The 26,909-nt window shown below is 35.9% G+C and overlaps 1 protein-coding gene across 5 annotated transcripts in view; it reads left to right on the top strand.

Moving 5' to 3' along the window:
- Positions 1 to 1,010: 1,010 nt before the first annotated feature.
- The window catches only part of LTN1 (listerin E3 ubiquitin protein ligase 1), a 63,554-nt gene continuing 37,655 nt past the window's right edge, over positions 1,011 to 26,909 (top strand). For 2 of the 5 annotated variants that reach the window (XM_027585211.2, XM_027585210.2), the window contains exons 1-16: positions 1,011 to 1,170; positions 6,634 to 6,837; positions 7,338 to 7,436; positions 7,933 to 8,163; positions 10,050 to 10,102; positions 10,798 to 10,978; positions 15,341 to 15,514; positions 16,093 to 16,283; positions 17,010 to 17,145; positions 18,263 to 19,072; positions 19,469 to 19,510; positions 22,021 to 22,210; positions 22,663 to 22,902; positions 23,709 to 23,862; positions 24,672 to 24,816; positions 25,310 to 25,496. In XM_027585211.2, coding sequence (XP_027441012.1) covers positions 1,129 to 1,170; positions 6,634 to 6,837; positions 7,338 to 7,436; positions 7,933 to 8,163; positions 10,050 to 10,102; positions 10,798 to 10,978; positions 15,341 to 15,514; positions 16,093 to 16,283; positions 17,010 to 17,145; positions 18,263 to 19,072; positions 19,469 to 19,510; positions 22,021 to 22,210; positions 22,663 to 22,902; positions 23,709 to 23,862; positions 24,672 to 24,816; positions 25,310 to 25,496 — 3,079 coding nt within the window. In that variant the 5' untranslated portion in view covers positions 1,011 to 1,128. Of the gene's footprint in view, positions 1,171 to 6,633; positions 6,838 to 7,337; positions 7,437 to 7,932; positions 8,164 to 10,049; positions 10,103 to 10,797; positions 10,979 to 15,340; positions 15,515 to 16,092; positions 16,284 to 17,009; positions 17,146 to 18,262; positions 19,073 to 19,468; positions 19,511 to 22,020; positions 22,211 to 22,662; positions 22,903 to 23,708; positions 23,863 to 24,671; positions 24,817 to 25,309; positions 25,497 to 26,909 lie in introns of those variants that run through there. The other 3 variants (XM_027585212.2, XM_027585214.2, XM_027585213.2) reach the window with 3 other exon arrangements.

Below are 26,909 nucleotides of genomic sequence, written 5' to 3'. Positions count from 1 at the left end.
TTGAATAAAGGAGAAATAGTCTGCAGAGTCTCAGTATCATGGAATTGAGTATAAAGTGGTATGTGGACATGAGAGACAGTAAGTAGCAATGTGTGCTTATGTTTCCCTAGTGTCACTGAGAATCAAAATCACTTAGTACAAGATCTGTACACTTCAAATTTTATTAGACTTTTCTAAAAATCACACTTAACAATTTTGATACGAAAAAGGGGGGATTTAGAGACTATTGCCTAGAGCACTACTTCTCAAATTTTAACAACACCGAGGAATCTTGTTAAAAATGCAGAATCGGGGGCGCCTGGGTGGCTCAGTTGGTTAAGCTTTTGACTCTTGATCTCAGCTCAGGTCTTGCTCTCCCCTCCCCCTTGGGCTCCACGCTGGGCATGGAGCCTACTTTTTAAAACATGCAGAATCTGATTCAATAGTCCTAAGGTGGTCCCGACAGTCTGCATTTTTTTTTTTTAAAGATTTATTTATCTATTTGAGAGAGAGACACAAGCAGGAGGGGTTGAGGGAGAGAGTGAGAGAATATGAAGTCCACTCGAGCTGAGCACAGAGCCAGAGGCGGGGCTCAATTCCATGACGCCCAGATCAGGACCCCAGCTGAAATCAAGAGCGGGTGGCTTAACCAACTGCGCCACCCAGGGGCCCCTCTGCATTTCTAATAAACGCCCAGGTGATGTGAATGATTGCATTTTAGGTCAACCATTTCCCTGTTTTCACAGCCACTACCATGTCATTCTTCTGCTACCTTTATGTGAAAATGCCCTTATTACGGATCATCCCAATTGCCTACCCGCTAAGAGGGGAACAAATCCCGCTCCCAGAAAGCGGGAAAAAAGACAAGATTTGAAGCCTCGGGGCTCAAGCTTGGCCTCTTAGGAGACATGGATGACGTCACTCAGACAGGCGTGGCTCTAGTTGTGACGTTTCCGGCGGCGGATGGTGAAGGACGCGGCGGGAGGCGGGAGCGGAAGTGGGGGGGCAGGAGGGCGGGGTGGGTGGCGGAAGGGGAGGGCCGGGAAAGTCGCTCTAGTCCGCCCTTTTCCGGCGTGAGGGGCCGGAAGTTGTGGCCTGGCCGTGTCAACTAGGGGGCTGCTGGCTGAGAGTGCGGCTGAGACCGCGACCATGGGCGGGAAGAACAAGCAGCGGACCAAGGGGAACCTGAGGGTGAGTGTGGAGGGACTCGGCCGGCCGGGGAGTCCTCATCTCGCAGCAGCTGGTTCTACCACGCGCGCGTCCGGAGGGCGTGTGGAGCGCGGCTGGAAGGAGGCGTGTGTTTGCGTGTCGAGTGTGACCTCTCTGATGTGTGTGCGTCCCCCCGAACGGGGTGGGTTGTCTCTGAGCAGATTGGGGATTTGTGAGAGAAAAGATGTTCCATGCCAGGGCTGTCTCCACCCGAGCACACATCCTACAGTTTCCATTAAGGAATGGTTCAGTATCCGTTTCAACTGGAAGGTTACCTGGACGGGCTAGCGGGGGTGGGGGCGGGTGGCACTAGGAACAAGGGAATTGGGTAGAAAGCATTTAAAGTGAGCCTGGTGTGCAGGGCATCTCGGATCATGTCGTTCTTTTGCTCAAAAACCTGCTGGGGCTCCCCAGATTCCTCGGGGTAAAGGCCAAATTCCTTACGATGGTGTACAGGGTGTGTGGTCAGCCTCTGCCCCCTTTCTTTCTCTGGCACCATCTTCAGCTTCCTCCTTTCTCGCTCCATCCAGCCACACTGTCCTCCTCACCGAACCTTGACCTTGCCTGGCAGGCTCCCTAAGGCTCTTTTTTTTAGGCGGCTACAAATTTCGTTGAGACACCCCAGTGAGGTCTGTCACGATCGCCCTATTTTAAATTGTAGCCTCCCTCTCCGTGTGCTCCTTTCCTGCTTTATTTTACTCCTCTGCACTTAGGACTTCTCACATACTATATGATTTACTTTCTTCATTTACTGTCTTGCTTCATTGGGATGTATTATGAAGGCAGGTGTTTTTATGAAGGCTGTTGTCCTAGGAGCCTAGAACAAGGACTAGCATATAGTAGAAGCTCACTAAATATTTTTTTTAAAGATTTTATTTATTTGCGAGAGAGAGAGAGGCCACAAGCAGAGGGAGAGGGAGAGGCAGGCTCCCGCTGAGCAGGGAGCCCACCACTGGGGCCTCCATCCGTGACCCTGGGATCATGACCTGAGCGGGAGGCAGATGCTTAACGACTGAGCCACCCAGGTGCCCCTAAATACTTGTTTAAAGAAGTGAATTAAACTTATTAGGGATGTTATTATATTTTTATGGTATTAGGCTTGTTATGGCACAGTCCAATATTATGAGAGTGTATTTTTCCTGCTTCTGATCAAATTCTAGTGATATCCGTACATTTTCTTAGATCTGTCACTTGATCTGTTTTTGGCAGATAGTACCAACTGTAATAATAGTAACTTGCCTTGTGTTGGTACTGTGTTAAGCACTTTATTTGCATTCTCATTTAATTTTAATTTTTTATTTGGACAATTTTTTTATTTTTTAAAATATTCCAAACATGAGGATAAGTTGCAAAAATATTAGACTGACAAGCCATATGTTTTTTACCTAGATTCATCAGTTAATATTTGGTCACATTTGTTTTCTTTCTCTAAATATATGTATTTTGCTGAACCATATGAGAACTAGTTGCACATATCATGACACTTAACTCCTAAGTACTTCAGCATGTATATTCGAAACAAATGCCATTCTTCTTCATAACCATGAACAACTACAACATGCAGAAAATTTAACTTCAGTATACTACTACTATCTAATAATAGATAACATTGTATTCAGATTTCTGTATAGATCTCAATAATGTTCTCTATAACTTGTTTTTAGATACAGCATTTTTAAAAACATCTAAGATACAATCAAGGAGTGATTCCATTCATTTAACCTTTTAGCTCTATGTAGTTTTCCTTTGGAGTTTTTTTCTTTTCGTTTTCTCTTGAGGGCAGTTCTTTTACAACAGGGACAATTTAGAAAAGTCTAGGGCAGTTGTTTTGCTTAATTTAGAATTGTCTGTTCCTTATGGTGAGATTCAGGTTAAACAGTTTTTGATAGGAATGCTTCATAGATGATGTACCATCATCAGTGCATCAAGAGTGTACGTGTTTGTCCCATTATTGGTGTTATTTAATCACTTGGTTAAGGTGATGTCCATTGTAAAGGTATCTTTCTGTTGGCTATTAACAAATAATATGGGGAGTGGTATTTTGAGACTGGGAATAATCTGTTTTCTCACAAACTTTCACCTAATGATTTTAGCATCCTTTGATGATCTTGCTGGAATCAATTTAAATGGTTTAAAATTTACATTTAATTTTGACAACCCAAGTAATGGCTTAGTAACTTACTGTTTTCTCATTTTAAAGATGGTGGTACTGAGGCTTAGAGAAAGGGGAAGTTGCATAGTTGAGATTTGAACTTAAGAATGGCATTCTAGGGGTGCCTGGGTGGCTCAGTCGTTAAGCATCTGCCTTCAGCTCAGGTCATGATCTTAGGGTCCTGGGATCAAGTCCCACATTGGGCTCCCTGCTCAGTGGGAAGCCTGCTTCTCCCTCTCCCACTCCCCTTGCTTGTGTTCCTGCTCTCCCTATCTCTGTCTCTGTCAAATAAATAAATAAAATCTTAAAAAAAAACCCTATTAAAAAAAAAAAAGAATGGCATTCTTTCGTCCAACAGAAGACTTTGAGTACTGAATGCCATGTACTCAAAGATCATAGACATGTTTCTTGTTCTTGAACTATTAATTTAATGATAAACATATAAGTAAGCAAATGATTATAATATATTAAAGAATTATGATATGGGTATGAGTAGAAAGAAAATGGGAGAACAGAAAAAGAATGATAATTGACCTGAGGGAGGCAAGCATTGAAAACAAGAGTGTGTTTTGAAGGATGAGTAGGAGTTTGTCAGGCAATGAAAAGGAAGAAGAGGTTTTCAGGTGGAGAGAAAAGATTACACAAAGATCAGATTGTGAAAGGCATAGCATATTCAGAGAACTGTGAATTCACTTTGGGACTGGAACATAAGTGGTGGTAGCAAAATTGGGAGAGGAGAGGAGGAACTGTGACAGGGGAAGAAAAGAGTGTAAGGAGATAAGCCTGGGAAAAGCTAAGGCCAGATGGGGAAAGACCTTGTAAGTCTTCCCGAGTTTGGCCTTTAAACTGTAGACTCAGGATTGCCACCTCTACTACTTCTAGAAGACAGGCACAAAAGAATGAAGTAGGTGTAGTGTAAGAAAATTAACTTTCAGAAATAGAATCAAGGTTCTTATTTTTGAACTGTGGGTATAAGCATTTAACATGCAGTAGAGGAAGTAACAAGAAGAAGTAACTATATTTTAAACTCAAGGTAGACATTGAATAAAAGATACAATTAGTATATTTTTGAAGTAATTTGTTACTTTAAAACTGGAAGTTGGAAATCTGGTATCTTTTATTCTGTATGTAGTTATCACTGTCAGCTTGGATATTTCAGGTCAGTTCAGAATTCAGCCTTGAATGCTTTGGCTTTTTTAAGATGTTTTTATTTATTTATTTGACAGAGAGACCACAAGCAGGTGGAGTACCAGGTAGAGGGAGAAGCAGGCTCCCTGATGAGCAAGGAGCCTGATGCGAGGCTTCATCCAGGCCCCTGGGATCATGACTGAGCCCAAGGCAGTTGCTTAACTGACTGAGCCACCCAGGCACCCCCTTTTATTTTTTTAAATTACACTCCACGCCCAGCATGGAGCACAATGTGGGGCTTGAACTCACAACCCTGAGATCAAGACCTGAGCTGAGATCAAGAGCGGGATGCTTGACCTACTGAGCCATCCAGGCACCCCTTGACTCCTTTAGCTTTTAGCATTAATTTTTATACGATTTCATTATTCTATTTTATAATAAAACTGTTTATAAGTGATGTTATAGATAAAATTCTGATGTCCTAATGTTATCATAGTTTTCAGAATTGTATTATAATTCACTAATTTCCATTGTAGCTGTTTATCCATGTACCAGTATTGAGAAAGATGAACTGAATAATGTTAGTTCATTTTAAGAAAGTTCTAAAATAGAGAACCATTTTTGAAATTAGTCTTAAATGCTACTGTTTTGAGAAACAAAAAGTAATTCAGGTTATCATTATCATTTTCATTTCTGGTCACTCATTTCAGTTTACAAAGTAGTCCAGATTATTTCTTGACAAATGAGTTTCCCAAACACAATTTTGCTAGGTATGAGCAAATAAAATCATACATTTGGGTAGCTCTTTCAACCATTCTTAGAAAGAAATCAGAAACAGATGAATTTATTTATTTATTTGTTTGTTTGTTTATTTATTTTTTAAGGAACAGGTGAATTTAAATGGATTCTAATGTCATCCTGGACATTGAACTGAGGCATTTTCTTTCTTTCTTTTTTTTAAGATTTACTTAAAATCTTAAATAGAGTGCGCGTGAGCAGGGGGAGGGATAGAGGGAGAGGGAAAGAGAATCTCAAGCCGACTCAGCGCTGAGCATGGAGTCCAGCACAGGGCCCGTTTCACAACCCTGAGATCATGACCTGAGCCGAAACCAACAGTCGGAGGCTTAACGGACTGAGCCACCCAGGCATCCCAGAGGTATTTTTCTATTAGATGACAATGAATGCGTTACGTTCTTTGAACAGCTTAAATATATTTTTTTTTTTTTTGGTCACAACCAGCCCCCTTAACTTTTTGCATTAAGTAGCTACTATATTGAGTATCCATTTAACAAACTACTGACTATGGTTCAAAGGAGTGTATCTTAAATCCTGACCATTGTATTGATTTTATGTCTATAGTAATATAATTTGTATCCATTATAGCTCAAAGAAGTTAGGGTAACTTTGAGTATGTAGAAATGAGTGTGTCTGCCCTCAAGGAACTCCTAATCTTAGAAAGAGCCATCGTTAGACTTGTCCCATGGTGGTTGTTGAGTGGATGAATGAAAAGATGTAACTCGTGTGTGAATTAATTTTATATCATTACATAGTACACATATGTGTGTATATATACTCTTTATACTAATTTGGAAATTAAAATTTTTATAAAATAGTACTTATTCTTACCATATGTGATGCATTCTGAGTTTTAAGTTTTATTCTATTTTTTGAAATGCTGTCATTACCCATTAAGTTGATCATCATGAGCCACTAATGGATTGTATCCAATTTAACCAACATTGTTCTGATGTTTAGCAGACCAGGAAATAGCACTAGGATCACTATTGATAGGTTCTTGGTGATGGGAACATTACAGGAGATGAAATCTTAGGCTAGGAAATAAAAAGTTCTAAAATAAGGGTGCCTGGGTGCCTCAGTCAGTTAAGCATCTTGCCTTTGGCTGGGGTCATGATCCCGGGGTCCTGGGATCGAGTCCTGTGTCAGGCTCCCTGCTCAGCGGGGAGTCTGCTTCTCCCCCTCCTTCTGCCTCTCCTCCTGCTTGTGCTCTCACTGTCTCACTCTCTGAAATAAATAAAATCGTTAAAAAAAAAAGTTATCAAATAAAAAGCCTGTTCCTCTCTGAGAATCGTCAAGGACAAGAACTCAAAGTTAAATTTTGAACACTTCCTGGACTCTGACTTTTTTTCTCTCAACTTTCTTATCAGCCTTCAAACAGTGGCCGAGCTGCAGAACTGCTTGCCAAAGAACAGGGAACGGTGCCTGGATTTATTGGTTTTGGAACATCTCAGAGTGACCTAGGCTATGTTCCTGCTATTCAAGGAGCTGAAGAGATTGACAGTCTTGTAGATTCTGATTTCCGAATGGTGCTGCGGAAACTTTCTAAGAAAGATGTCACGACAAAATTAAAAGCAAGTTTTATGTTTTTCATAAAAATGATCAAGAAAATCCTTTTGTTAGAATAAAATGTCATTGGTATATTTTATGTAAAGAAAAATGAGCAATCGTTTATCACTAATAAGTTCTTTTACAATTGTACTTTTTTCTGACACATAGACTTAAGCTTAGTTTTTACCTTTTATTTTCTGGGCTATAAATTAGTTTGTTGTTCTACACTTATTTGAACCACTTTGGAATTCTGGGTGTATGGTTTTTCCCATTAGAGAATGTGATTTTGACCCTATAGCATTAAATGGAGTTTTTGTTTGTATATATTTTATTAAAAAAAATGAAAAGTTTCTATTATAGTATGTTGTGAAGGAACTCTTCAGATTAGTCCCATACGGCATAAACAGAAGCAGTGTATTCTCCCGTTATATTAAATAGACCAAGCTTCTATAACAGAATAAGTATAATCAATAGACAATATTGTGGCTGTTGATCCTTAGTAATGTTGCTAATTTATTTTTAGGCTATGCAGGAATTTGGAACCATGTGTACAGAGAGAGACACAGAAATTGTAAAAGGAGTCCTTCCATACTGGCCAAGAATTTTCTGCAAAATTTCACTTGTAAGTATTAAAAAACTTACACTAGTTTTTTTTTGTTGTTGTTATACAGTTTTTGATTGAAGTCATGGGGACTGTTACATTTATATGATTCATTTTTGGTGAGGATTATAAAATGTTATGTCAGTATTATGCAGATTGGATCATGTTAGTTGTATAAAGTGTATTGGGAGTCTGTTTTCAGAAATTAGGTAATTACTAGAGAATTACCTAGATACTTTCTAGTCATAGTAAAATTTGACGGTTTAATTTCTTTGCATGTTTGCTGCAAAAGAGTGAGTGTGAATTTGAGTCTATCTTGAATAGTTTTTATCTCATTGCAAGAAGGGGAAAAGGAAAAATTAATCAAATTTCTCACAATTTTTAAATTTAATAATTTTAGTTTAGCTCTGCCCATAGGTGAATTCTTATTAATGGGTCATCATAGCATATCCAGAAATGTCTGTATTTGTATTTTTATGGGCTAGAGCTATTTTAAACCATGTTATATTTTTATTAGGATCATGATCGCCGGGTTCGAGAAGCCACACAGCAGGCTTTTGAAAAACTTATCCTTAAAGTGAAGAAACACTTGGCTCCTTATTTAAAAAGTTTAATGGGCTATTGGCTAATGGCTCAGTGTGATACTTACACACCAGCTGCATGTGCAGCAAAAGATGCCTTTGAAGCAGCTTTCCCTCCAAGCAAGCAACCTGAAGCCATAGCATTTTGTAAGGATGAAATTACAAGTGTAAGTTCTTGGAACTGTTCTCTGTTTTTTTCCTCAAGTATTTAAGGGATATAAGGCATGTTATAATGATAGCTCTTTTACCTGGCCTTGTGAAGGAATAAGAAAGTGGTGTTTAACAAAATTGACCATTTTTGATTTTTAACATAAATAACATTTTGGATTGAATCTAAGTTATTTAAATTTTTCATCTTTAATTTATAAATATTAGTGATAGTACCTAAAAGATTTGGGTTTATGCTTTATGTTACAAAATCTGAAGAAAGAATACATCTAAAAAATAAATCTTAAGTTTATTTTCCCCATATTTCCATATCAGTACATGTATACAGATCTACTTCATTCTTTTTGTTGACTTTCTGATATGGATGTACAACAGTTTATTTAACTCCTTTTATATTAATAAACATTTGGGGTTTTTCCTCAGTTTTTTATTATAACAAACACTGCTTCAGTGAACATTCTTGAATAGATCCCTTTATACCCTGTGGAGTGATAGTAGAATTTATAGTAACCATATGTTGGGTCAAAGGATAAGAACATTTGTAAAATTTTTGTAGATGGTGATAAATTGCCCTTCAGAAGTCTATATAAATAGGCTTACCTATCTGATCTTTCCACCTAACACCTCTCCTACACACACACACACACACACACACACACACACACACACACACACACATGCATTCTAGTTCCCCATTTAAGTTCTTGGTTCTTCTATTCTTTATTTTTCAGGTTTACCAAGTTTGTTTTTCTAGGGATGGGGTTTGTAGCTTTAATCATATTCTCAAAGGGAGTTGTCTAACCCAAGAATCATTGGTTTATTTAAAATATCAAGTATTAAGTGTGAAGTGTGATGAGTTGGAACACTAGGAGTTTTAGAAAATAGATTTTGAGACAACTAATTTGGCTATTCAGGTTTTCATTTGGTTGGTTTTTTGTTCTTGGCTTTGTTATGGATGGATAACTGATCATTGAATATGTGGATTATTTCCTCCATTATTCTTCCTTTACTTGGTTATGTCACAGTTCTTACAGGTACTGAGTTTGAACTTTCCCAAGTTCAAAACCAATTTTGTAGAGAGGAGTTAGGCAAATGAAGACCAAAATGTCAGATTTATAGTTATTACATTATACTGTCTGTAAGAACATAGGCTCCAGGTCATACACACAGTGGGTTCTGGTCCCACTGTGCCATTAGTTTTGCATGTGACCTTGGGCAAGTTTCTGTGCATCCATTTCTTCATCTATTAAAGTGGAAATTGTACTTTATTGAGTAGTTGTGAGGATTAATTTAGTTAATGGATGAAATGTATTCAAAGCAATACCTAGCATGTGGAAAAGCTAAGTAAATGTTACCTGTTGCTATTGCTGATAAAAGGGGTCCTAGAACAGTGGGTTCCCTAGTCTGCACCCTGGAAGTAGGCAGACATACCCACTTTGAATGGAACCTTAGACATTTCTCCATGATGAAGCAGAGCACAATGTGTGGTCTCCTCTATGAGCTGGGAGGCGCTCAAAAAGAGGGGAGAGGAAAACAACCTAATTTCTCTTCCAAATTTACTCATCGGGAATTCTACTTCACTGCTGTGTACAAGAGGAATGGAGGAGCAAGAGACCAGGAGTATTTAAGGGAAAATTCCTCTTGACAGGTATTGGAGATGTTCAGAAGAAGTACCCTCTCCTTTTTACCCCAAAAGCAGTCAACCTTGGGGATTGATAGGGAAAGAAAAATAGGTAAAATTCAGACCTTTTAGTTTTGCTGCTTAATTTGCTACTTTTTTGGGGAAAGGGTGAAAACTTTTAGGTCAGATAAGGTTTATGTTCTAACTGTTCACCATTGACAGTCCAATAAAATCTCAAGGTTATGGAATTCCCCCCCTCCATAGGTGCTGCAGGATCATCTTATAAAAGAAACACCTGATACACTCAGTGACCCGCAGTAAGTGATGCTCTATCTATGTAACTCATGTTAAGAATTTGTTTCACTCATAGGTAATAAGACAATCACTTCAAGGTTACATTTTTTAAAAAGGGATTGTAAAAGTAGAAATGAAAATACTTAATATAATGCTATATGCCAGGTGCTGTTTTAAGTGTTTTTACTTGCAAGTTGTCCTATTTAATTTGAATTATCTGGGAGTTACGTGTTTTGTTCTTTTACAAAGAAATATTTTTATGTTTTTCCCACATTTACCTTTTGATAGTCCTAGAATCATTTTAAGGTCTGGTTGAAATAGTGAAGAACTATGAATAGTTCTGTTGAAAGAGTAGTAAAATGTCCCATTTACTTTTATGTACAAATAAAACTATGAGAAGTTCATAATGGAAAGTAATCTTAGATGCACTGATACCCATTTCCTAGAATCATCTTGCTGCTGAGAGCAATATATTTGCACACTTTTTTCAAGTCACAGCTTTTCATCTACTTTCACCTTGTAGTAGTTGAAAAATATGTGATTAAAATTCTGTGTATGTTTGTATTTTAAGGGAGGAGGGTTGGCACAGGGAGGTAGATTGTAGAAATAAAGCAACTTCAGTAGATACTTAATGATAAAACATTTAAAATAGAAGTGCCAAATATGTAATTTGGCTTATTTTCAATCCTTACATTATTTATTTTCTTTTCACATCAAGAACGGTTGCAGAGGAAGAAAGAGAAGCTAAATTCTATCGGGTTGTAACTTGTTCCTTATTGGCCTTAAAAAAATTGCTTTGCCTCTTACCTGATAATGAGCTTGATTCTCTGGAAGAGAAATTTAAGTCTCTTTTATCACAGAATAAGTTTTGGAAGTATGGAAAACACAGTATACCTCAGGTATCTTAATCTTTTATTGTAAACATTTCTGTGATTCCTTTTTTCCACTCTGATATTGTTAGTTTTATATTTTTGCTTTATGCTTATTATTTATGTTTAAAACTTTGTGAACACATCTTTGTGGTTGGGCTGAATTCCTCTTTTACTGCAATGTTACTGTATTTTCACTTTTTTATTTAGTTATTTAGACCTCAAATTCAGAGTTACGTTATCACACTCCTCTGTTCATGGTGCTTTAAAATTGTTGCTTTGTGTGAGGCTCTTCTAACTTAATGCATTTTTTTCTCTTTTGTCTCTGCTTCCCTTTTCATCCTCCACTTCTACCAGCTAACCATTCTAAATGTGCTTAGTGTATGTCGTTTTGTATGTAAAGTTGATGCTTGTTATTCATGGTAATTAGGTTATATGAAAAACCTGCAAACATTGAATTAGTGAATACTGAAGCATTGCTCTTAGGGGAAATACAAGATTGGGTGTCTGCGAGTCTTTGGTCACATTTTTCTCAGTTGGTCAATATATAACCTTGTTTTATGTATGTTTGTTTAAAGACATCTTAATATATGTTGCTGATTCATTAACATTGAACTCCTGGACAATAACACTAGAAGTCATGCCTGAATGAAGCTTATCTAATATGCATTTTCTCTGTTAGGCACATCATTGCCCTTTTGCATGTATTTTTAATTCACATAAATGGTATTATATTTTGTTCTATTTATTTTTTACTTAGACTTTTTTTTAAATTTTTTATTGTTATGTTAATCACCACATATTACATCATTTGTTTTGGTGTAGTGTTCCATGATTCATTGTTTGTTCATAACACCCAGTGCTCCATGCAGAATGTGCCCTCTTTAATACCCATCACCAGGCTAACCCATCCCCCAACCCTCCTCCCCTCTAGAAACCTCAGTTTGTTTTTCAGAGTCCATCATCTCTCCTGGTTCCTCTCCCCCTCTGACTTACTCCCCTTCATTCTTCCTACTTAGACTTTTTAAGTACTGGGTGGCTCAGTTGGTTAAGCGTCTTAACTCTTGATTTTGGCTCAGGTCATGATCTCAGGGTTGTGAGATTGAGCCTTCATTGGGCTCCACTCTAAGCATGGAGCCTGCTTAAGATTCTCTCTCTCTTTGAAAAGAAAGAAATCAAAAGTACTAAAATACTTTAAATCTATCATGTTCTTATATGTATATTTGGTCCGTGCCTTCTAATTGCTGTGTGTACTCAGAATTGCATTCCTTCCATTTTACCACCCCCCCCCCGCATTCTCTTAGTGGTAGACGCCCTGATTGCCTCCAACTCCCTGCCTTCACAAACAGGCAGCAGTGAACCTCTTCATTCATATCCCTTCAAATCTGCAAGGATTTCTTTTTTTTTTTTTTTTTAAGATTTTATTTATTTATCTGACAGTGAGAGACACAGCGAGAGAGGAAACACAAGCAGGGGGAGTGGGAGAGGGAGAAGCAGGCTTCTCGTGGAGCAGGGAGCCCAATGTGGGGCCCAACCCCAGGACGCTGGGATCATGATCCGAGCCGAAGACAGACGCTCAATGACTGAGCCACCGAGGTGCCCCTGCAAAGATTTCTTTTTATTTATTTGAGAGAGAGAGAGAGCATGGGTGGGGGAAGAGAGGGAGAGGGAGAAACAAATTCCCTGCTGAGTAGGGAGCCTGACATAGGGCTCAATCCCATGACCCCAGGATCATGACCTGAGCCGAAGGCAGAGTTGCCAACTGAGCCACCCAGGTGCCCCAAATTAGTTTTTTTCATAGAAGTATCCTGAAAGTTGAAAGACTGTCTTATCCTTACTCTGGCACCTTTGTCAAAATTCAGTTGACCATATATCTTGGATTTTAATTTTAGACTCATTATTCTTTTCCATTTATTTATATGTTTATCCTTACACCAATACCACACTCCTTGATTATTATTGTTTTGTAATAAACTTGGAAACCCTCCAGCTTTGTTCTTTTTAAAAAATTTTTAGGCTATGTTAGGCCCTTTTCATCCTAAAATAGTATTTTATAGTGTGTTTCATCCTGAACATGTTTATAATTTTTGGTGCTGTTGTGAAATGGGTTTTGTTTTTTGTTACATTTTTTATTACATTTTTTATTTTGTTTGTACTGATATAGGTATCCTATACTTTTGTATGTTAATTTTATATTCAGCAACTCTCTCAAACTCTTGTTAGTTTTAATAGCGAGTGTTTAGATCTTTTTGAATATTTTTTATAGCCTGCTATTTTGTTATGATGATAGTTACTTACTTGGGTTACTTTCCAATTCTTTTTTTTCCTTGTCTCTTAGTATTAATTAGGTCCTCCAGTTGAGTGAAGTGGTGAGAGCTGGCATCCTTTTCTTGTTCCTGACTTTAATGAAATAGTTTTAGACTCTTAATATTTTGAGTATGGGGGTGCCTCGGTGGCTCAGTCATTAAGCGTCTGCCTTTGGCACAGGTGATGATCCCAGGGTCCTGGGATCGAGCCCCACATGGGGCTGCCTGCTCGGTGGAAAGCCTGCTTCTCCCTCTCCCACTCCCTCTGCTTGTGTTCCCTCTCTCGCTGTCTCTCTCTCTGCCAAATAAATAAAATCTTAAAAAAAAAATCCTTATTTAAAAAAAATATTTTGAGTATGATGCTTTCTCTAGATTTTATAAGGTTTAAAGTTTCCTTTTTATTCTTAATTTGCTGAGTATTTGTCATAAATTAATGATAAAATTTTCTTGATTGCTTTTTCTGATATGTTTAAATGATCATATAATTTTCCAGCCTAGCATTTAAGAGATAACCTTAGTCATGCTGTGTATTTATCTTTTTAAATACACTGCTAAAATCGATTTGGTAATATTTTATATAAAATATGCAGAAATAAAGTACTTTGTGAAGTTTAATATATGTGTATGTGTATTTTTTATCCCAGAAAATATTACTGTGATACTCTTTGAATCTTCATTTAGATTTACCTGCACATTTGGTGCTTTGTTTGCTCTTTATTCCTTTTTTCATCTACCTTCCATCTGAGATCATCTGCCTTGTATGTAGAACATGTCCTTTGGATTTCTTTTTGTGTTGGTCTGCCAAAGATGAAGTCTTTTTCTTTCCTCTATCAGAAGGTGTTTTTATTTCACTTTGATTCTTTTTTTTTTTTTTAAGGTTTTATTTTTTCAAGTAATCTCTATACCCAATGTGGGGCTCAAAGCTACAATCCCGAGATCAAGAGTCTCATGCTCTACCAACTGAACTAGCTAGGCACCCCTTCATTCTCATTGACATAGATTTTAACTGGGTACAGGATTAAATACTGGCAGTTGTTTTCTTGTTGATTATATTGTTGATATTGAAGTTAGATGTCAGTCGTACTGTCCTTCCTTTGAAGGTAGTTTGTCTTTTTCCTCTGGCCACTTTGAAGATTTACTCTTTGTTTTGGTTTATTTTTGCTTTTGTTTTTTTTTGTAGTTGCACCGTTTTGTGTGTTGGTGTAGATTCCTTTTTATGTATCCTGCTTGGGATTTGTTGGATTTCTTGAGTTTGTAGATTGGTGTATTTCATTGGCTGTACAGAATGCTTAGCTATTAACCTCTTCAGATATTTCCATTACTTCATTCTTTCCTCTTCCTTTGGGATTCTGATTAAATAGATATTAAACCTTCTTTATCCTCTGTGTTTTATGTTGTCCTTGGTGTTTTTCATCTTTTTTGTCTTTCCATGCTACTTGGTGGATAATTTCTTTTACTCTTTATTTCTCATGATCTGTTCTTAAACTGTGAATTGAGTTCTAATCTATCATGTATCTGTCTTTCTGACTGTTTATTTTTAGTTTAGGAATTGTGCTTTACTCTTTTTCACATCTGCTGTGCTTTTTCTGAGATCCTTTTCCTTTCAGATTTCTTTAAACCTTTGCTTCTTTAAATATAATAAGAATTGTTGATAAGGAATTTGTAACTGATAATTCTAAGATTTAAAGTCTCAGATCTCTGTGTCATCTTTTGTTTCTGTTGATCGTGGCTGATGGTTTCTTAGTTTTTGTTTGCTTGGTTGTATTTAACTTTGTGCAGCCTAGTAGCCTAGTGCATCAATAGGAATAATTTGAGGCCCCAGCTGAAGGCCTCAGCCATTAGAGAGGATCTGGCTTCAGCCAAAGAAATAGAAAGTTGAATTCTTTCTGCCTTCACTTTTATGTGGTAATTCCTAATGTCCTTACAGCCCACATACTCTACGGAAGATTTTAAAATGTTTTTTCTAGCCTTTTTAGTTTTATTAATGGGAGGGTGAGTATGAATAAACTATCAAGCTATTAAATAAAAATTTCATCGTAGCTCTACTAGGCTTTAATTTAATCCAGCTTTTCCTTTTTTGTTTTAGATCCGCTCAGCTTATTTTGAGTTAGTTTCTGCTTTGTGCGAGCGTATTCCACAGTTGATGAAAGAGGAAGCATCCAAAGTGAGCCCATCTGTTCTACTTAGCATTGATGACAGTGACCCCATTGTGTGCCCAGCTCTCTGGGAAGCTGTACTTTATATACTTACAACTATTGAGGTGTGTAAGAGAGGTACATTCAGTACATCAGGGAATATTTGTCTTCTTAGTTTGTTTTTTAGAAGCCTTAGATATGATGTGAGAGAGAGCCTATCAGATTATACTATCTAAAACTTACTGGAAAAAAATATTTTCTTAGAAATAAAATACTTAATCCAAAACTTGGTATAAATCTTAAACTGACTATAAAATGGCATAGAGTTTTTATTGTACTTTTAGTTTAGCCGTATCAATTATTCTTTAAACCATATATGATCCAGTGAAGTCAGTATATCTGAATCTTTTATTTAAGATTGAATATTGCTGTCCGTTTTACAAAGCAGCTTTTATAGAAGTCTTTTAAGTTAATTATTTCTGATCAATTATGTGTGAAGCACGTGGGGTGTATGATTACTATATGTAATAAATTTATTAAAGTCTCTGAGTTTTAGTTTAAATTTAGTTTTAGTTTTAGTGATGAGAGATTTTAACCTCTCTAGGTAGAATGCCTGATTACTACTTTTGAGAGCTTATGTGTCTCTTAATTGGGAAAAGTATTTTATGATCTCTAATTGTTACTATAATCTTTCCTTTGTTAGGACTGTTGGCTTCATGTAAATGCAAAAAAAAGTGTGTTTCCGAAGCTGTCAGCTGTGATCCGTGAAGGTGGTCGGGGTCTGGCTACTGTCATATATCCTTATCTTTTGCCGTTTATCAGCAAACTCCCTCAGACCATTACAGATCCAAAGTTGGATTTCTTCAAAAATTTCCTCACCTCTGTAGTTGCAGGGTAAGGAGTTTAAATTTCTTGATCGCAAGAGATTTTTCTTGTTTGCATATATGGGTAGGATGACATACTCGTTATTGTCTTATTTAAATTTCTCCAAATTGTTTTGCTGTTCATTAAGCACTTTTAAAGTTTTCAGAGAATTACAATTGGAATCCTTTTCTTGGGTACTTTCAAGGCTTCAGTTGTAATACACAATAGAAAGTGCAATGAATATTGTAAGGCCTTAGATGGAAATAGACCATTTTTCAAATGTTATTTTTTGGAATGCTGATAAATACAAATGCCCAAATGGAAAAAATGAACCACTGAAGAGTTTGTAAGTTCCATAAACTTAAATATGATAGCTGTTTTTAAAGTCATAATTAAAAAAAATCATTTCTTAGTGTAATTGTTGAACTTAGTAAAAGATACTGTTTTATTAATGATTACAAAATTATTTTTTACTACATTATTATCTTTATTTAAGTCCTCTCTTTAAAATTTCAGATGGATTTGTTCCTGAATAGAAAATAGATTTGTATTCTCTTTTGTTGACGTATTTGAAAATATGCTTTTTTCACACTTCTTCAGGTTCCTATTGTTCTTAGTTTTTAGTTTAAGAATTTTACTGTAAAAAATTCTTTTCTTTTGGTATGATGCCTTACCCATGTCTTTATTTAGGTGTTTCTGAGTTGCTTATTTTCTTTTTTGTGAAAGAGTAAGCCATAGTTATTTATTATTTCTTAGGCTATCAACAGAAAGAATAAAAACCAGCTTTTCAGAGTGCTCAGCAGTAATATCAGCTTTTTTTGAATGCTTACGTTTTATAATGCAACAAAACTTAGGTGAGGAAGAAATTGAAGAGATGCTCGTCAATGACCAGGTACTTATAATGTAAAAATCATCAGTGCCTTTGCACATTGACTATAAAGAATCAAGCCCATTGCATCTTGTTGACATTTTTATTAATTAGCCTTCATATAGATTTCATTTTTTATTATTTACAAATTGAGTAATGTGTATTGCTGACCAACTAAATAAAAATTCTGTATTGTTTGTTGCTGGAATAATACCATAATTCTTGAGTACTAATTAGTCTCTGGATGTGCAAACCCTGTTTATTGTAGAGTTGTAACACAAAACATAATTTCACAGTTGCTATTTGTGGTCTTTTATATTAAGTGTAAATTATGCAATAATTTGTTACTTCTAAAATATTTAACAACATTTATCCTTTTGTGAACAATTGTGCTTGGCTTTTAGAACCAGTGATGAGAGCAAGTTCTGGAATATGGTTCCTTATGTTAGGAAATTAAAGAAATTATATAAGTGTAGATCCTGGTTGATGTCTCAGTTAACTTCTCTTTGTAATTTAAGAAAAAGTTCTGAACTCTGTGGGTCCATATATCTTTCATATTGATTTAGAAAAAAGTAAAAACCTTGAGTAAGTTCAGAAAATGCAAAGAAAACTATATTATTTGTTAATGACCAATAATCTTGATTAATTATATCATAAAAAGTAATTGAGGGGGAATGCAGCAAAATCGTTAACCTCTTTGTATGATATGAAAATGATCTTCAAGTTAACTCTTCAGAGTTTTGAGGGGGAAAAAAATCAATGTTTTTCAGTTATTAAATATGGGATTTTATAATGTTTTACAAATACCTTGTTTCTTTCTTTTTTTTTTTTTAATTTTGAGAGAGAGCAAGCAAGCAAGTGGGAAGAGGGGCAGAGGGAGAGGTATAGAGAGAATCTTAAGCTGGCTCCATGCCCAGCTCGGAGCCTGACTCAGGGCTTGATCTCAAGACCTTGAGATCATGACCTGTGCCGAAATCAAGAGTCAGGGACTGCTTAAGGACTGAGCCACCCAGGCGCCCCCCCCCCCCCCGCCCCGCCCTTGTTTATTTCATTTTACTTATTTTTTTTTTTTTACAAATACCTTGTTTAAATTTTATTGCTCCTGAAAACTGAACTTTTCTATTTCTACCTTCTCTTTTAGTTGATTCCTTTTATTGATGCAGTTCTCAAAGACCCAAGATTGCAAGATGGGCAGCTGTTTAACCATTTAGCAGAAACTTTAAGTTCCTGGGAAACCAAAGCAAATGTGGAGAAAGATGATAAAACAGCTCACAGTTTGGACAAAGTGCTGCTGAATTTTTGGGAAAGACTCTCAGAGATCTGTGTGGAGAAAATCAATGAGCCAGAAGCTGATGTGAAATCCGTGTCAGGTGTATCTAACCTGCTACAGGTCCTTCAGAAGCCAAAGAGCTCGCTGAAGTCAAATAAAAAAAAAGTTGGTAAGGTTAGATTTACTGATGAGCTACCAGAAAGTAATAAAGAGAATGAAAAATGTGTCTCCTCAGAAGGCGAGAACAGTGAAGGCTCTGAATTAATGACTGAACCTTCTCTCACTCATAATTGTTCAGACCTTATATCGCCGCTAAGGAAGAAACCTTTGGAAGACTTGGTCTGTAAACTAGCAATGATGAGTTTTAATTATGTCAATGAGCAAAAGTCGGAGCAACATCTAAGGTTCCTTTCTACTCTGCTTAGCTCTTTCTCTTCAACCCAGGTATTTAAAATGCTGTTAGGTGATGAAAAATGGAGTATTGTCAAAGCTAAACCTCTTGAAATAGCCAGACTTGCACAAAAAAATCCTGCAGTGCGGTTTTTATACCAGAAACTGATTGGTTGGCTAAATGAAGATCCAAGGAAGGAAGCTGGTTTCTTGGTGGACATTTTGTACAGTGCCCTCCATTGCTGTGACAATAATATGGAAAGAAAATATGTCTTGGATGATCTCATCGAGGTATTGTTGTGTATCTCTTTAAACTATAATGGTTTACATTGCCACACTAATTATTGATAAGTAGAATGAGACCCGCATGGAGGTTATTCTTGGGTGGTTTCTTGGCTGTGAATATCTGTTTAAAGAAGAGCAATATATTCTTTCCAGTTTTAGTATATGTGCTGTCAAAGCGAGCACAAGCAATATATTATTGATTGTGATGGGGAGGTGTATGAGACTTACGGGTATGTGTTCAGTAAGTATGGTAAGATGACAAATGCTTGGTAATAAAACGCAAAGTTTTTTAGTCTATACTTTTTAAAGTTGGAGTAGCTAAAAAAGTTTTAGTTTTGTAGTGATTACATAGTGACTTCATTCCTTCTAGCAGATTATTTCTAACTCTTTTTCCTCTTTCAGGGGGATCTGAAATGGAATTCTATTCTTCAGGTCATTGAAAAGGTATCTTAGGGATTTTTTTTTCTTTTTCATATTTATGGGTATAGAAAAATTGAAACCAATCCTATTCACATGATGGTATGTGGTCAGGTGTCTATGTTAGAGAGCTTCCTTCTTACCGTAACTTTCTTCCCATAATTGGGAAAGCTTTTGTTGTTTGCCTTTCTGTAGTATTATTTTTCTGGTTAGGAATATCAGCAAGGAGGGACTAGGCTCTGGAAAATACAGTGTTTCTCCCCTGGCAGATAACAAAAGGAGAGTTAAACATTTGATGACCTTTAAATTAAGACTACAGGTTTCTGCCCTTATCCTAGTAACCTTTCCTTCGATAGAAATGGATTGAGTGGTTTTAGCTTTGGCTAGAACACTTCAAGAAATTAAGTTTGTCCTACTCCAGAATCCTGTACGGGCAAATTAAGATCTTCCAGGCTTTGTCTGATTGCCACTTGACTAAATAAGAAAATTGTGATAGAAATAATGAAAAGAAATCAAGGAACCTAAGCAATTTAGAAGTTTTAAAAATGGCTTAAGTGTTTTATCCTAATAAAGATGTAAATGATGCAATACTTTTCAACCATAGAAATGTTTAGACTAGTTACCTAAAATTTTTTTTATTTTAGCATTTTTTATTATTTTTAAATTTTACACAGATAACTTTTTAATTTATAAGGTTTTTTTTGTACCTTTATTTTAAATTATGGTAAAAACCCCATAACAAAATTTGCCGTCTTAACTATTTCTGAGTTTACAGTTCAGTACTGTTAAGGATATTCATAGTATTGTGAACCAGTCTCCAGAATTTATCTTGGAAAACTGAAACTCTATGCCCATTAAATAGTAACTCCCTACGTCCCCTAATAGTTTCTTTTTACAGAATAAATACAGAATATTAATTTACTGTTTTTCAGTGAGAAATATAATGTATCAACATTTCATTAGTTTATCCACTACCTTCTCTTTCTATAGGCAGGGTACATGAAAAGCCAAATTATCAGAAAGCTACTTGGTAAGTCTAGAATCAGAGCAAAAGGAGTTAATAATTTGATAAGAGAAGACTAATACCCATTTTCAACTTAGGAATGTACTTGCCAGGGAGCTCAAATACTCATATCCATTTGGGAGACTATCCTCTTCCTGGGTAGAGTTTAGAAGTTATGGGTAGTGTTTGCCTCCTATACTTCCATGACTAACGGGTCTCTTCACCCCCCCTTAAAGCTGGTCAGGTTCTTTCTGTAGATTGGTTAAAACATTAAGTATTGTACTTCATGTCTTGCTAACTTGAGAGACATTTAGAAGTTTATTTCCTGGATTCTTTAAAATAGATCAGTTTTATTTAGTAAACTCTATTAGGAAAGTCAATATTATATAGCTACATAGACTCTAGTTTTTCTTGTTTTTAGGCAACTTTATACTTTATGATCAGAGTTATAAAGTCGGCTTCTTTAAAAACAAACCTGAATTTTGTAACCAGAAAAGGACTTTTGAGATTTTCTAGGTTAATCTTCATTTCTAAAATGAGGAAAGAGGCCCAGGTCGGTTAAGAGATTTCTCCAAGGTCATAAAGCCAGAATAGTGGTAAAGCTTGGACTAAAATAAAAGTCCTGGTTACCTACAGTTTCTTAAATAAGAGGATAAACAGTTTTTTAGGCACCACCCAATCTGCACTTGGATTTTTTTTTTTTTTTCCAGATTGCTTTGAAATGAACCAAGTTGCAAATTCCTTTCTTGTCAGCCCTAAAGCAAAAGAAGCTCTGGAAACATGGATCAGCATGCTTTTGGGGGTGGATTTGCAGTTTTTTTTTTTTCCTTGCTTCCCCACTCCATGAAAATAAACCAGTTGCTGTTAGATATCTGGCCTCAGTTACTATTGCAGAAAATTAGGGGAAATAATAAGGCCCATTGTTCATATTGAAGTAACTTACAACTATTAAATAATGGTTGTTCCTTAATTTTAGTAAAATTAATGAACAAAAATTTAAAATATAGAGCATTTTAAAATGTCTTCAAAGTTCATCCATTCATTATTCATTGAACATATCTGCAGTGTTGATAGCAGGTATCAAAGAAGTTTAAGACAGTCTCTACTCTCAAGGAACTTACAATCCCATTGGAAACAAGACATACACAGATGAAACATTATAAATAATAATACAATCCAGTAAGTGCTTTAGAAATACAGAGAAAAGCAGTGATGAGTATGGACTGGAGTGGATGGGGGAGATTTCGTGAAGCAGGTGGGCTTTGTAACAATTCTGAGAGAATGGATGGGATTTTGATAAGTAAAGAAGAGGGGAAGTATTTGTGGTTGGGAAGATAGCATGAGTAAAGCATGAAAGTGTACATAAGCAAGGCTTAGTGGGGAACAGGGACAATACCAGCCTTCTTAGAACTTGAGGAGGCGTGGGAGTAGTGTTGGGGCCATGATGATGAAGGGAGGTAATATGGTACAAGTAATATTTTAGGTAGATAAACTTTTTCATCTTCTAATCTTTGCTTTGATTTTATGGTTTTAGGCATGTTCTAGTTCAGATAAACATGCTTTAGTAACTCCTTGGCTAAAAGGAGAAATCGTTGGAGAGAAATTGGTAACCTTGGCAGATCATCTTTGTAATAAGGACTTGGAATCCTCAGTATCTTCTGAATCTTACTTCTCAGAAAGATGGGCTCTTCTAAGCTTGGTATTATCCCAACACATTAAAAATGGTAGGCAAAAATATGGCTTTTGTTTTTTAGTAGGGAATAAATCTTTCGCTTTTGGGGGAGATTCCATATTGCAAAGTTTGCATGTAATTGATTAAGAATAACAAGACTTCATTAAGATATTTTAATCTTATAAGCACCCTAAATGTCTATTAATCTTTTTAGCATAACTTGGAAGACATTGTAATATTTTTAGTTTTATATTCTAAAGGGTTTTGAATAGCAAAGCTCTTCACTAATTTTGTAGAGCATTGCTTTTTTTCCTTTAAAATTGTTTTTTTACGTTAGGGCTTTTATGTGCGAGAGATCAGATTGATTTATTGATATAATTTTCTTTTGTCTACATTTTTTTAATACACAGAAAGATTTAAGTGGTTGTTAACCCAAAGTAAGGTATTAAAAAACACACTTAATATTTTTAAAATTTTTTGTCTCTGTGAACTTTTTTTCTCTAGATTACTTGATTGGAGAAGTATATGTTGAAAGAATTATTGTTAAACTTCATGAAACTTTATCCAAAGCAAAGGAATTGTCAGAAGCTGAAAATAATGACTCATCAGTGTCTTTTATCTGTGATGTGGCCTATAACTATTTCAGCTCAGCAAAAGGATGTTTGCTAATGCCATCATCTGAAGACTTATTATTAACTCTCTTTCAGTTATGTGCTCAGAGCAAAGAAAAAACACATTTGCCAGGTAATAGCTTACTGCTCAATGTTTTGTTGGGAATCTCCGGCTCTGACCTTCATAGTGTAAATGCCCAGGCTTTATTAATTGAATCATAATGTACTTGAAAGTTGAAGGCATTTTGAGTAAAGGGCTACAAATCTTAAACACTTTCAGCTTTAGAAACCAGGTTAAAGATGTCTGTAGACATTATGTCTAAATTCTTTCTTGATACCAAAGACACAGTTTTAGAAGGGGCCATGATAGATGAGTTGGAATCTTAACCCCTTCACTCAGTGGCTGTGGTTTGGCAAGTTGTTTAATTTCTTGATGCCTCAATCTCCACATTCATTAAGAGGGGGTATTAATATCTCCTTCTCTTCCTCATTGTTGGTATATATCAAAATGAAATTGAGATTGCCTTTTTAAAGACTATATTGCCTTATGTATTAATTGAGACTTAATTATGAAAGGAATGTTAAAAAATACTAGTATTGATACCTTTCCTTCCAAACCCTTTCTTTTATACTAACTTCTCTATTTGGAAAAGGTATAATATTTTTCACATCTCCCAAAAGGACAGTGCTCTTATAAATAAGTTCAGAGCAGAAGAAAGCTAACTTTAAAAATCTTAACATGTTTGTATTTACATGGCATGAGCTAGCTTGTATTATTGCACATTTATGACGATTATTTTATTTCGGCAAAATTTTATGTTCTCCTTTTTTAGCAGTATCTTAAAAATCTCAAGTCTACATTGAATTATTTCAGACATTTTGTACTGATTATAGTTGCTTCATAGGGATTACAAATTACTGTTGACATCTTGATTTTAGACTTTCTTATCTGTAAACTGAAAAATACTTGGCTCTGTGGTGTGAATTTATTGATCCACCAAACTGGCAATACATATAAACAGAGTACCTTCCTATGTTTGTCTGCCCTGTGGCTGAAGAACCAAGTTCAGTCTTCATCTTTGGATATCAAAAGGTAACGTTTTTTATGCTCATTTGCTCTCTCTTTAATACCTGATCACTGTCTTTAAATAAGAGCCCATGATTAGTGTGAATGACTATGAAAAATGATTTGTTATATAAGAAATCTATAGGACTCTAAGAGAAGATCCAGACAAAAAGATTTTTCCAGAAGGAATTTGTTTTAATGATCATTCATTTAAATTCCATTAAATGAAGAGTGATTTGTCTTAGCATATCTGCTGGACTCCTAATTTATGCTCAGTGATGTGATGGTGGTGCCATCCTCTGTCTTGTGGGCTGGTGTGGATTATAACCATGACCCCTCATGGCCACCACACATAGTGACTGTTCTTCATTGTTTATTTTGGGGGACCAGGTAGCCACTGTTTAAAGGTGTTGAATTGCAAATATATTTCACACCTCATGCCTAAATCCATATGTAAAAGTGAAAACCAAGAGAATGCATCCAGAGGCTGTTAGGGTTGGGTCATATATTTTGCTGAACGTCATGGTTTTTTTCATACAGTAAGGTAGCTGTATTTCAGAAATATCTGATCTGAAATAAGTCAAGTTGCATTCATTCTGAGATAGAAGCAGCACTCAATTGAGCAGCACTCAATTTCAGATCATAAATGTTGGATTAAATCCACAATTTGGCTGTGTGTATTTTGGATATAGGGTAGAGGAGTTGCTTAGCTTCATTTTTACTAGTCTTTTTGTTCAGGTAAACTGTTAACCTGCCACAGGGTATTTAATGTGTACCAGGGTGTTAAGTTAGTCATAGCATAACTATAACACTTATGTGGTTTGCATTATTTTCAGTCTTCAAGTCCTCTTGTCTGCTGTTGATGACTTGCTAAATACGCTTCTAGAAAGTGATGATACTAATCTTCTGGGAGTGTATATTGGAAGTGTAATGCCAAGCAACAGTGAATGGGAAAAGATGAGACAGTCTCTTCCTATGCAGGTATGTTTGAGATTGGATAGTGCTTATCTTATTTTGAACTTTGGACTTCGTGCAAGCTTAAACATTTTTATTTTATTCTGGGGAAGGAAAAAGTAAACAAAATGACTATCTTTTGTTTTTTTCTGGGGAGAAAAAAGGGTATTCTGAAATGAGTATATTGCTTTGCCTTTACGTCTCTGAATGCTCATATATTGTATGTTTGTTGTTTGTAAGACAGTGGCAGTTGCCATGGTACAAGGTGAATTAGACCTAGTTTTGTCCTGAAGGAGTCTTAAATACACATGTTGGTAATTTCTTGAAGTAAAACCCAAACTTCTAGGCTTCTGTGATTTTACTAATAAACTAGTAATAACTTCATTTTTGAAGTTATTCTAATAACATTTTGAAGATATTCTAATAATTTCATTTTTGTTCCCTGTCTTAACTGCATAGGTAGTAAATAATTTAGAATATCTAATGATTTTGTATATAATTTAATGTATTCTTTTTACAGTGGTTGCATAGACCTCTTTTAGAAGGAAGATTGAGTTTGAATTATGAGTGTTTCAAAACAGATTTTAAAGAACAAGATACAAAGAAACTTCCCAGCCATTTGTGTACTTCAGCCTTATTGAGCAAAATGATATTAGTTGCACTGAAAAAGGAAATAGTCCTAGAAAATAATGAGCTTGAGAAAATAAGTAAGTATATATGAGCATTCAGATATAATAGAAATGTTTTGAAATAATTATAATTTTGAAAGAATTTTGATTAACCTGCAATTTAGATAAGAATCTTCCATTCCTGTTAGCTGTTTTAGTGATGAGAAACTTGAGGTTACTTGAGTGATGAATGGTAAATTGCACATTGGATGGAAACATACTGAAAACTTGCTATAATCTTATTAGCAATAGAGCAGAATTTGGTATAAGATCAGTTACTTAAGCTGGCAAGACATTGATACAGGTAGATCCTATGGAATATATCCTTAAAGAAAATGGTTAAGTGAGTCTAACGTTTCATCAAGGATTCTGAATTCTCAGTTTTTGAACCACTATACCTTTGTGTTCATAGGGATGTATGTACACACACACACACACACACACACACACACACTTTTTTCTTGGCAAGTAGAGGTTCAAACAAAAAAATCCGCCATTCCAGGAAATGGTCTAGAATTGTAGGAAGCAGTGTGACCTATATAAAATGGTATTAAAGGTACAGAGGATTTGCATAATTTCTCTGTCAGTCTTGTTTGTAAGCCTTCAGCTGTAGCATAGTTTGTAGTAGAAGGAACATATGCCCTGGGGAAGAAAGCTGGAACACCTCTTCTGACTAGCAGCTCCACAGGCAGTTAAGGGCAAGGAGATTAGTCTGCAGTTTATATTGCCCACAGAGTAAATCTGTCCAAAAACAAAACTGGAAATTGGAGTAATGATCTTTGTAATATTTGTTTTTGTTAATTGTGTTACTAATTACAAACTGACAACATTACGTTTTTAATCTTTTTATCAACCCTATCAGATATTATTATTGTTTTCCTCACCTTGTTGTTTTCTTATCTTGACTTGATTAGAGTTACTTAGCTTGGAAGGGATAGGATTAGATTTTGAACCAGGTCTCATGTCTTCTGACTCCAAAATCCATACATGGCTTTTTAAGAGAGTGTTGTGACTAATTATGTATTAAAATCTACTATGATGTGCTAGGTACTGGTCCTTGAATTCTCACAGCTCTCCCTGAGGCAGATTTTTGTACTCTAATTGATAACTATATGTACAGCTCATCTGAATCCAGACCAGTCTGTCACCGAGGTCCACGCCCTGTTTACTATATCATGGTATTTCCCATTCCTTAACATTGGCTTGAACTTCTCATTTCAGGTGTTGGGTCCATTAGTTGTTTGTCCTGTAAGTAACTTGTTACCACTTGAGGCAAAAATAGTAGGAAGAGTCTTCCAGTATTTCTGATAACTTAGGCTAGTCGCATTCTTCACTAATCAGAAAAGGAACCAAGTAAGATTTGGGAGAAGAGTCTCATTTTGTATCAAATGTTCTCAGGTTTCATTATCATGGAACATCTCAAAGCAGATTTGAAAATCAGTTCATAGATAT

The sequence above is a fragment of the Zalophus californianus genome, chromosome 1, assembly GCF_009762305.2.
Source record: "Zalophus californianus isolate mZalCal1 chromosome 1, mZalCal1.pri.v2, whole genome shotgun sequence".
In the NCBI taxonomy this organism is placed as follows: Eukaryota; Metazoa; Chordata; class Mammalia; order Carnivora; family Otariidae; genus Zalophus; species Zalophus californianus.
This window is presented reverse-complemented; position numbering and strand designations above follow the sequence as displayed.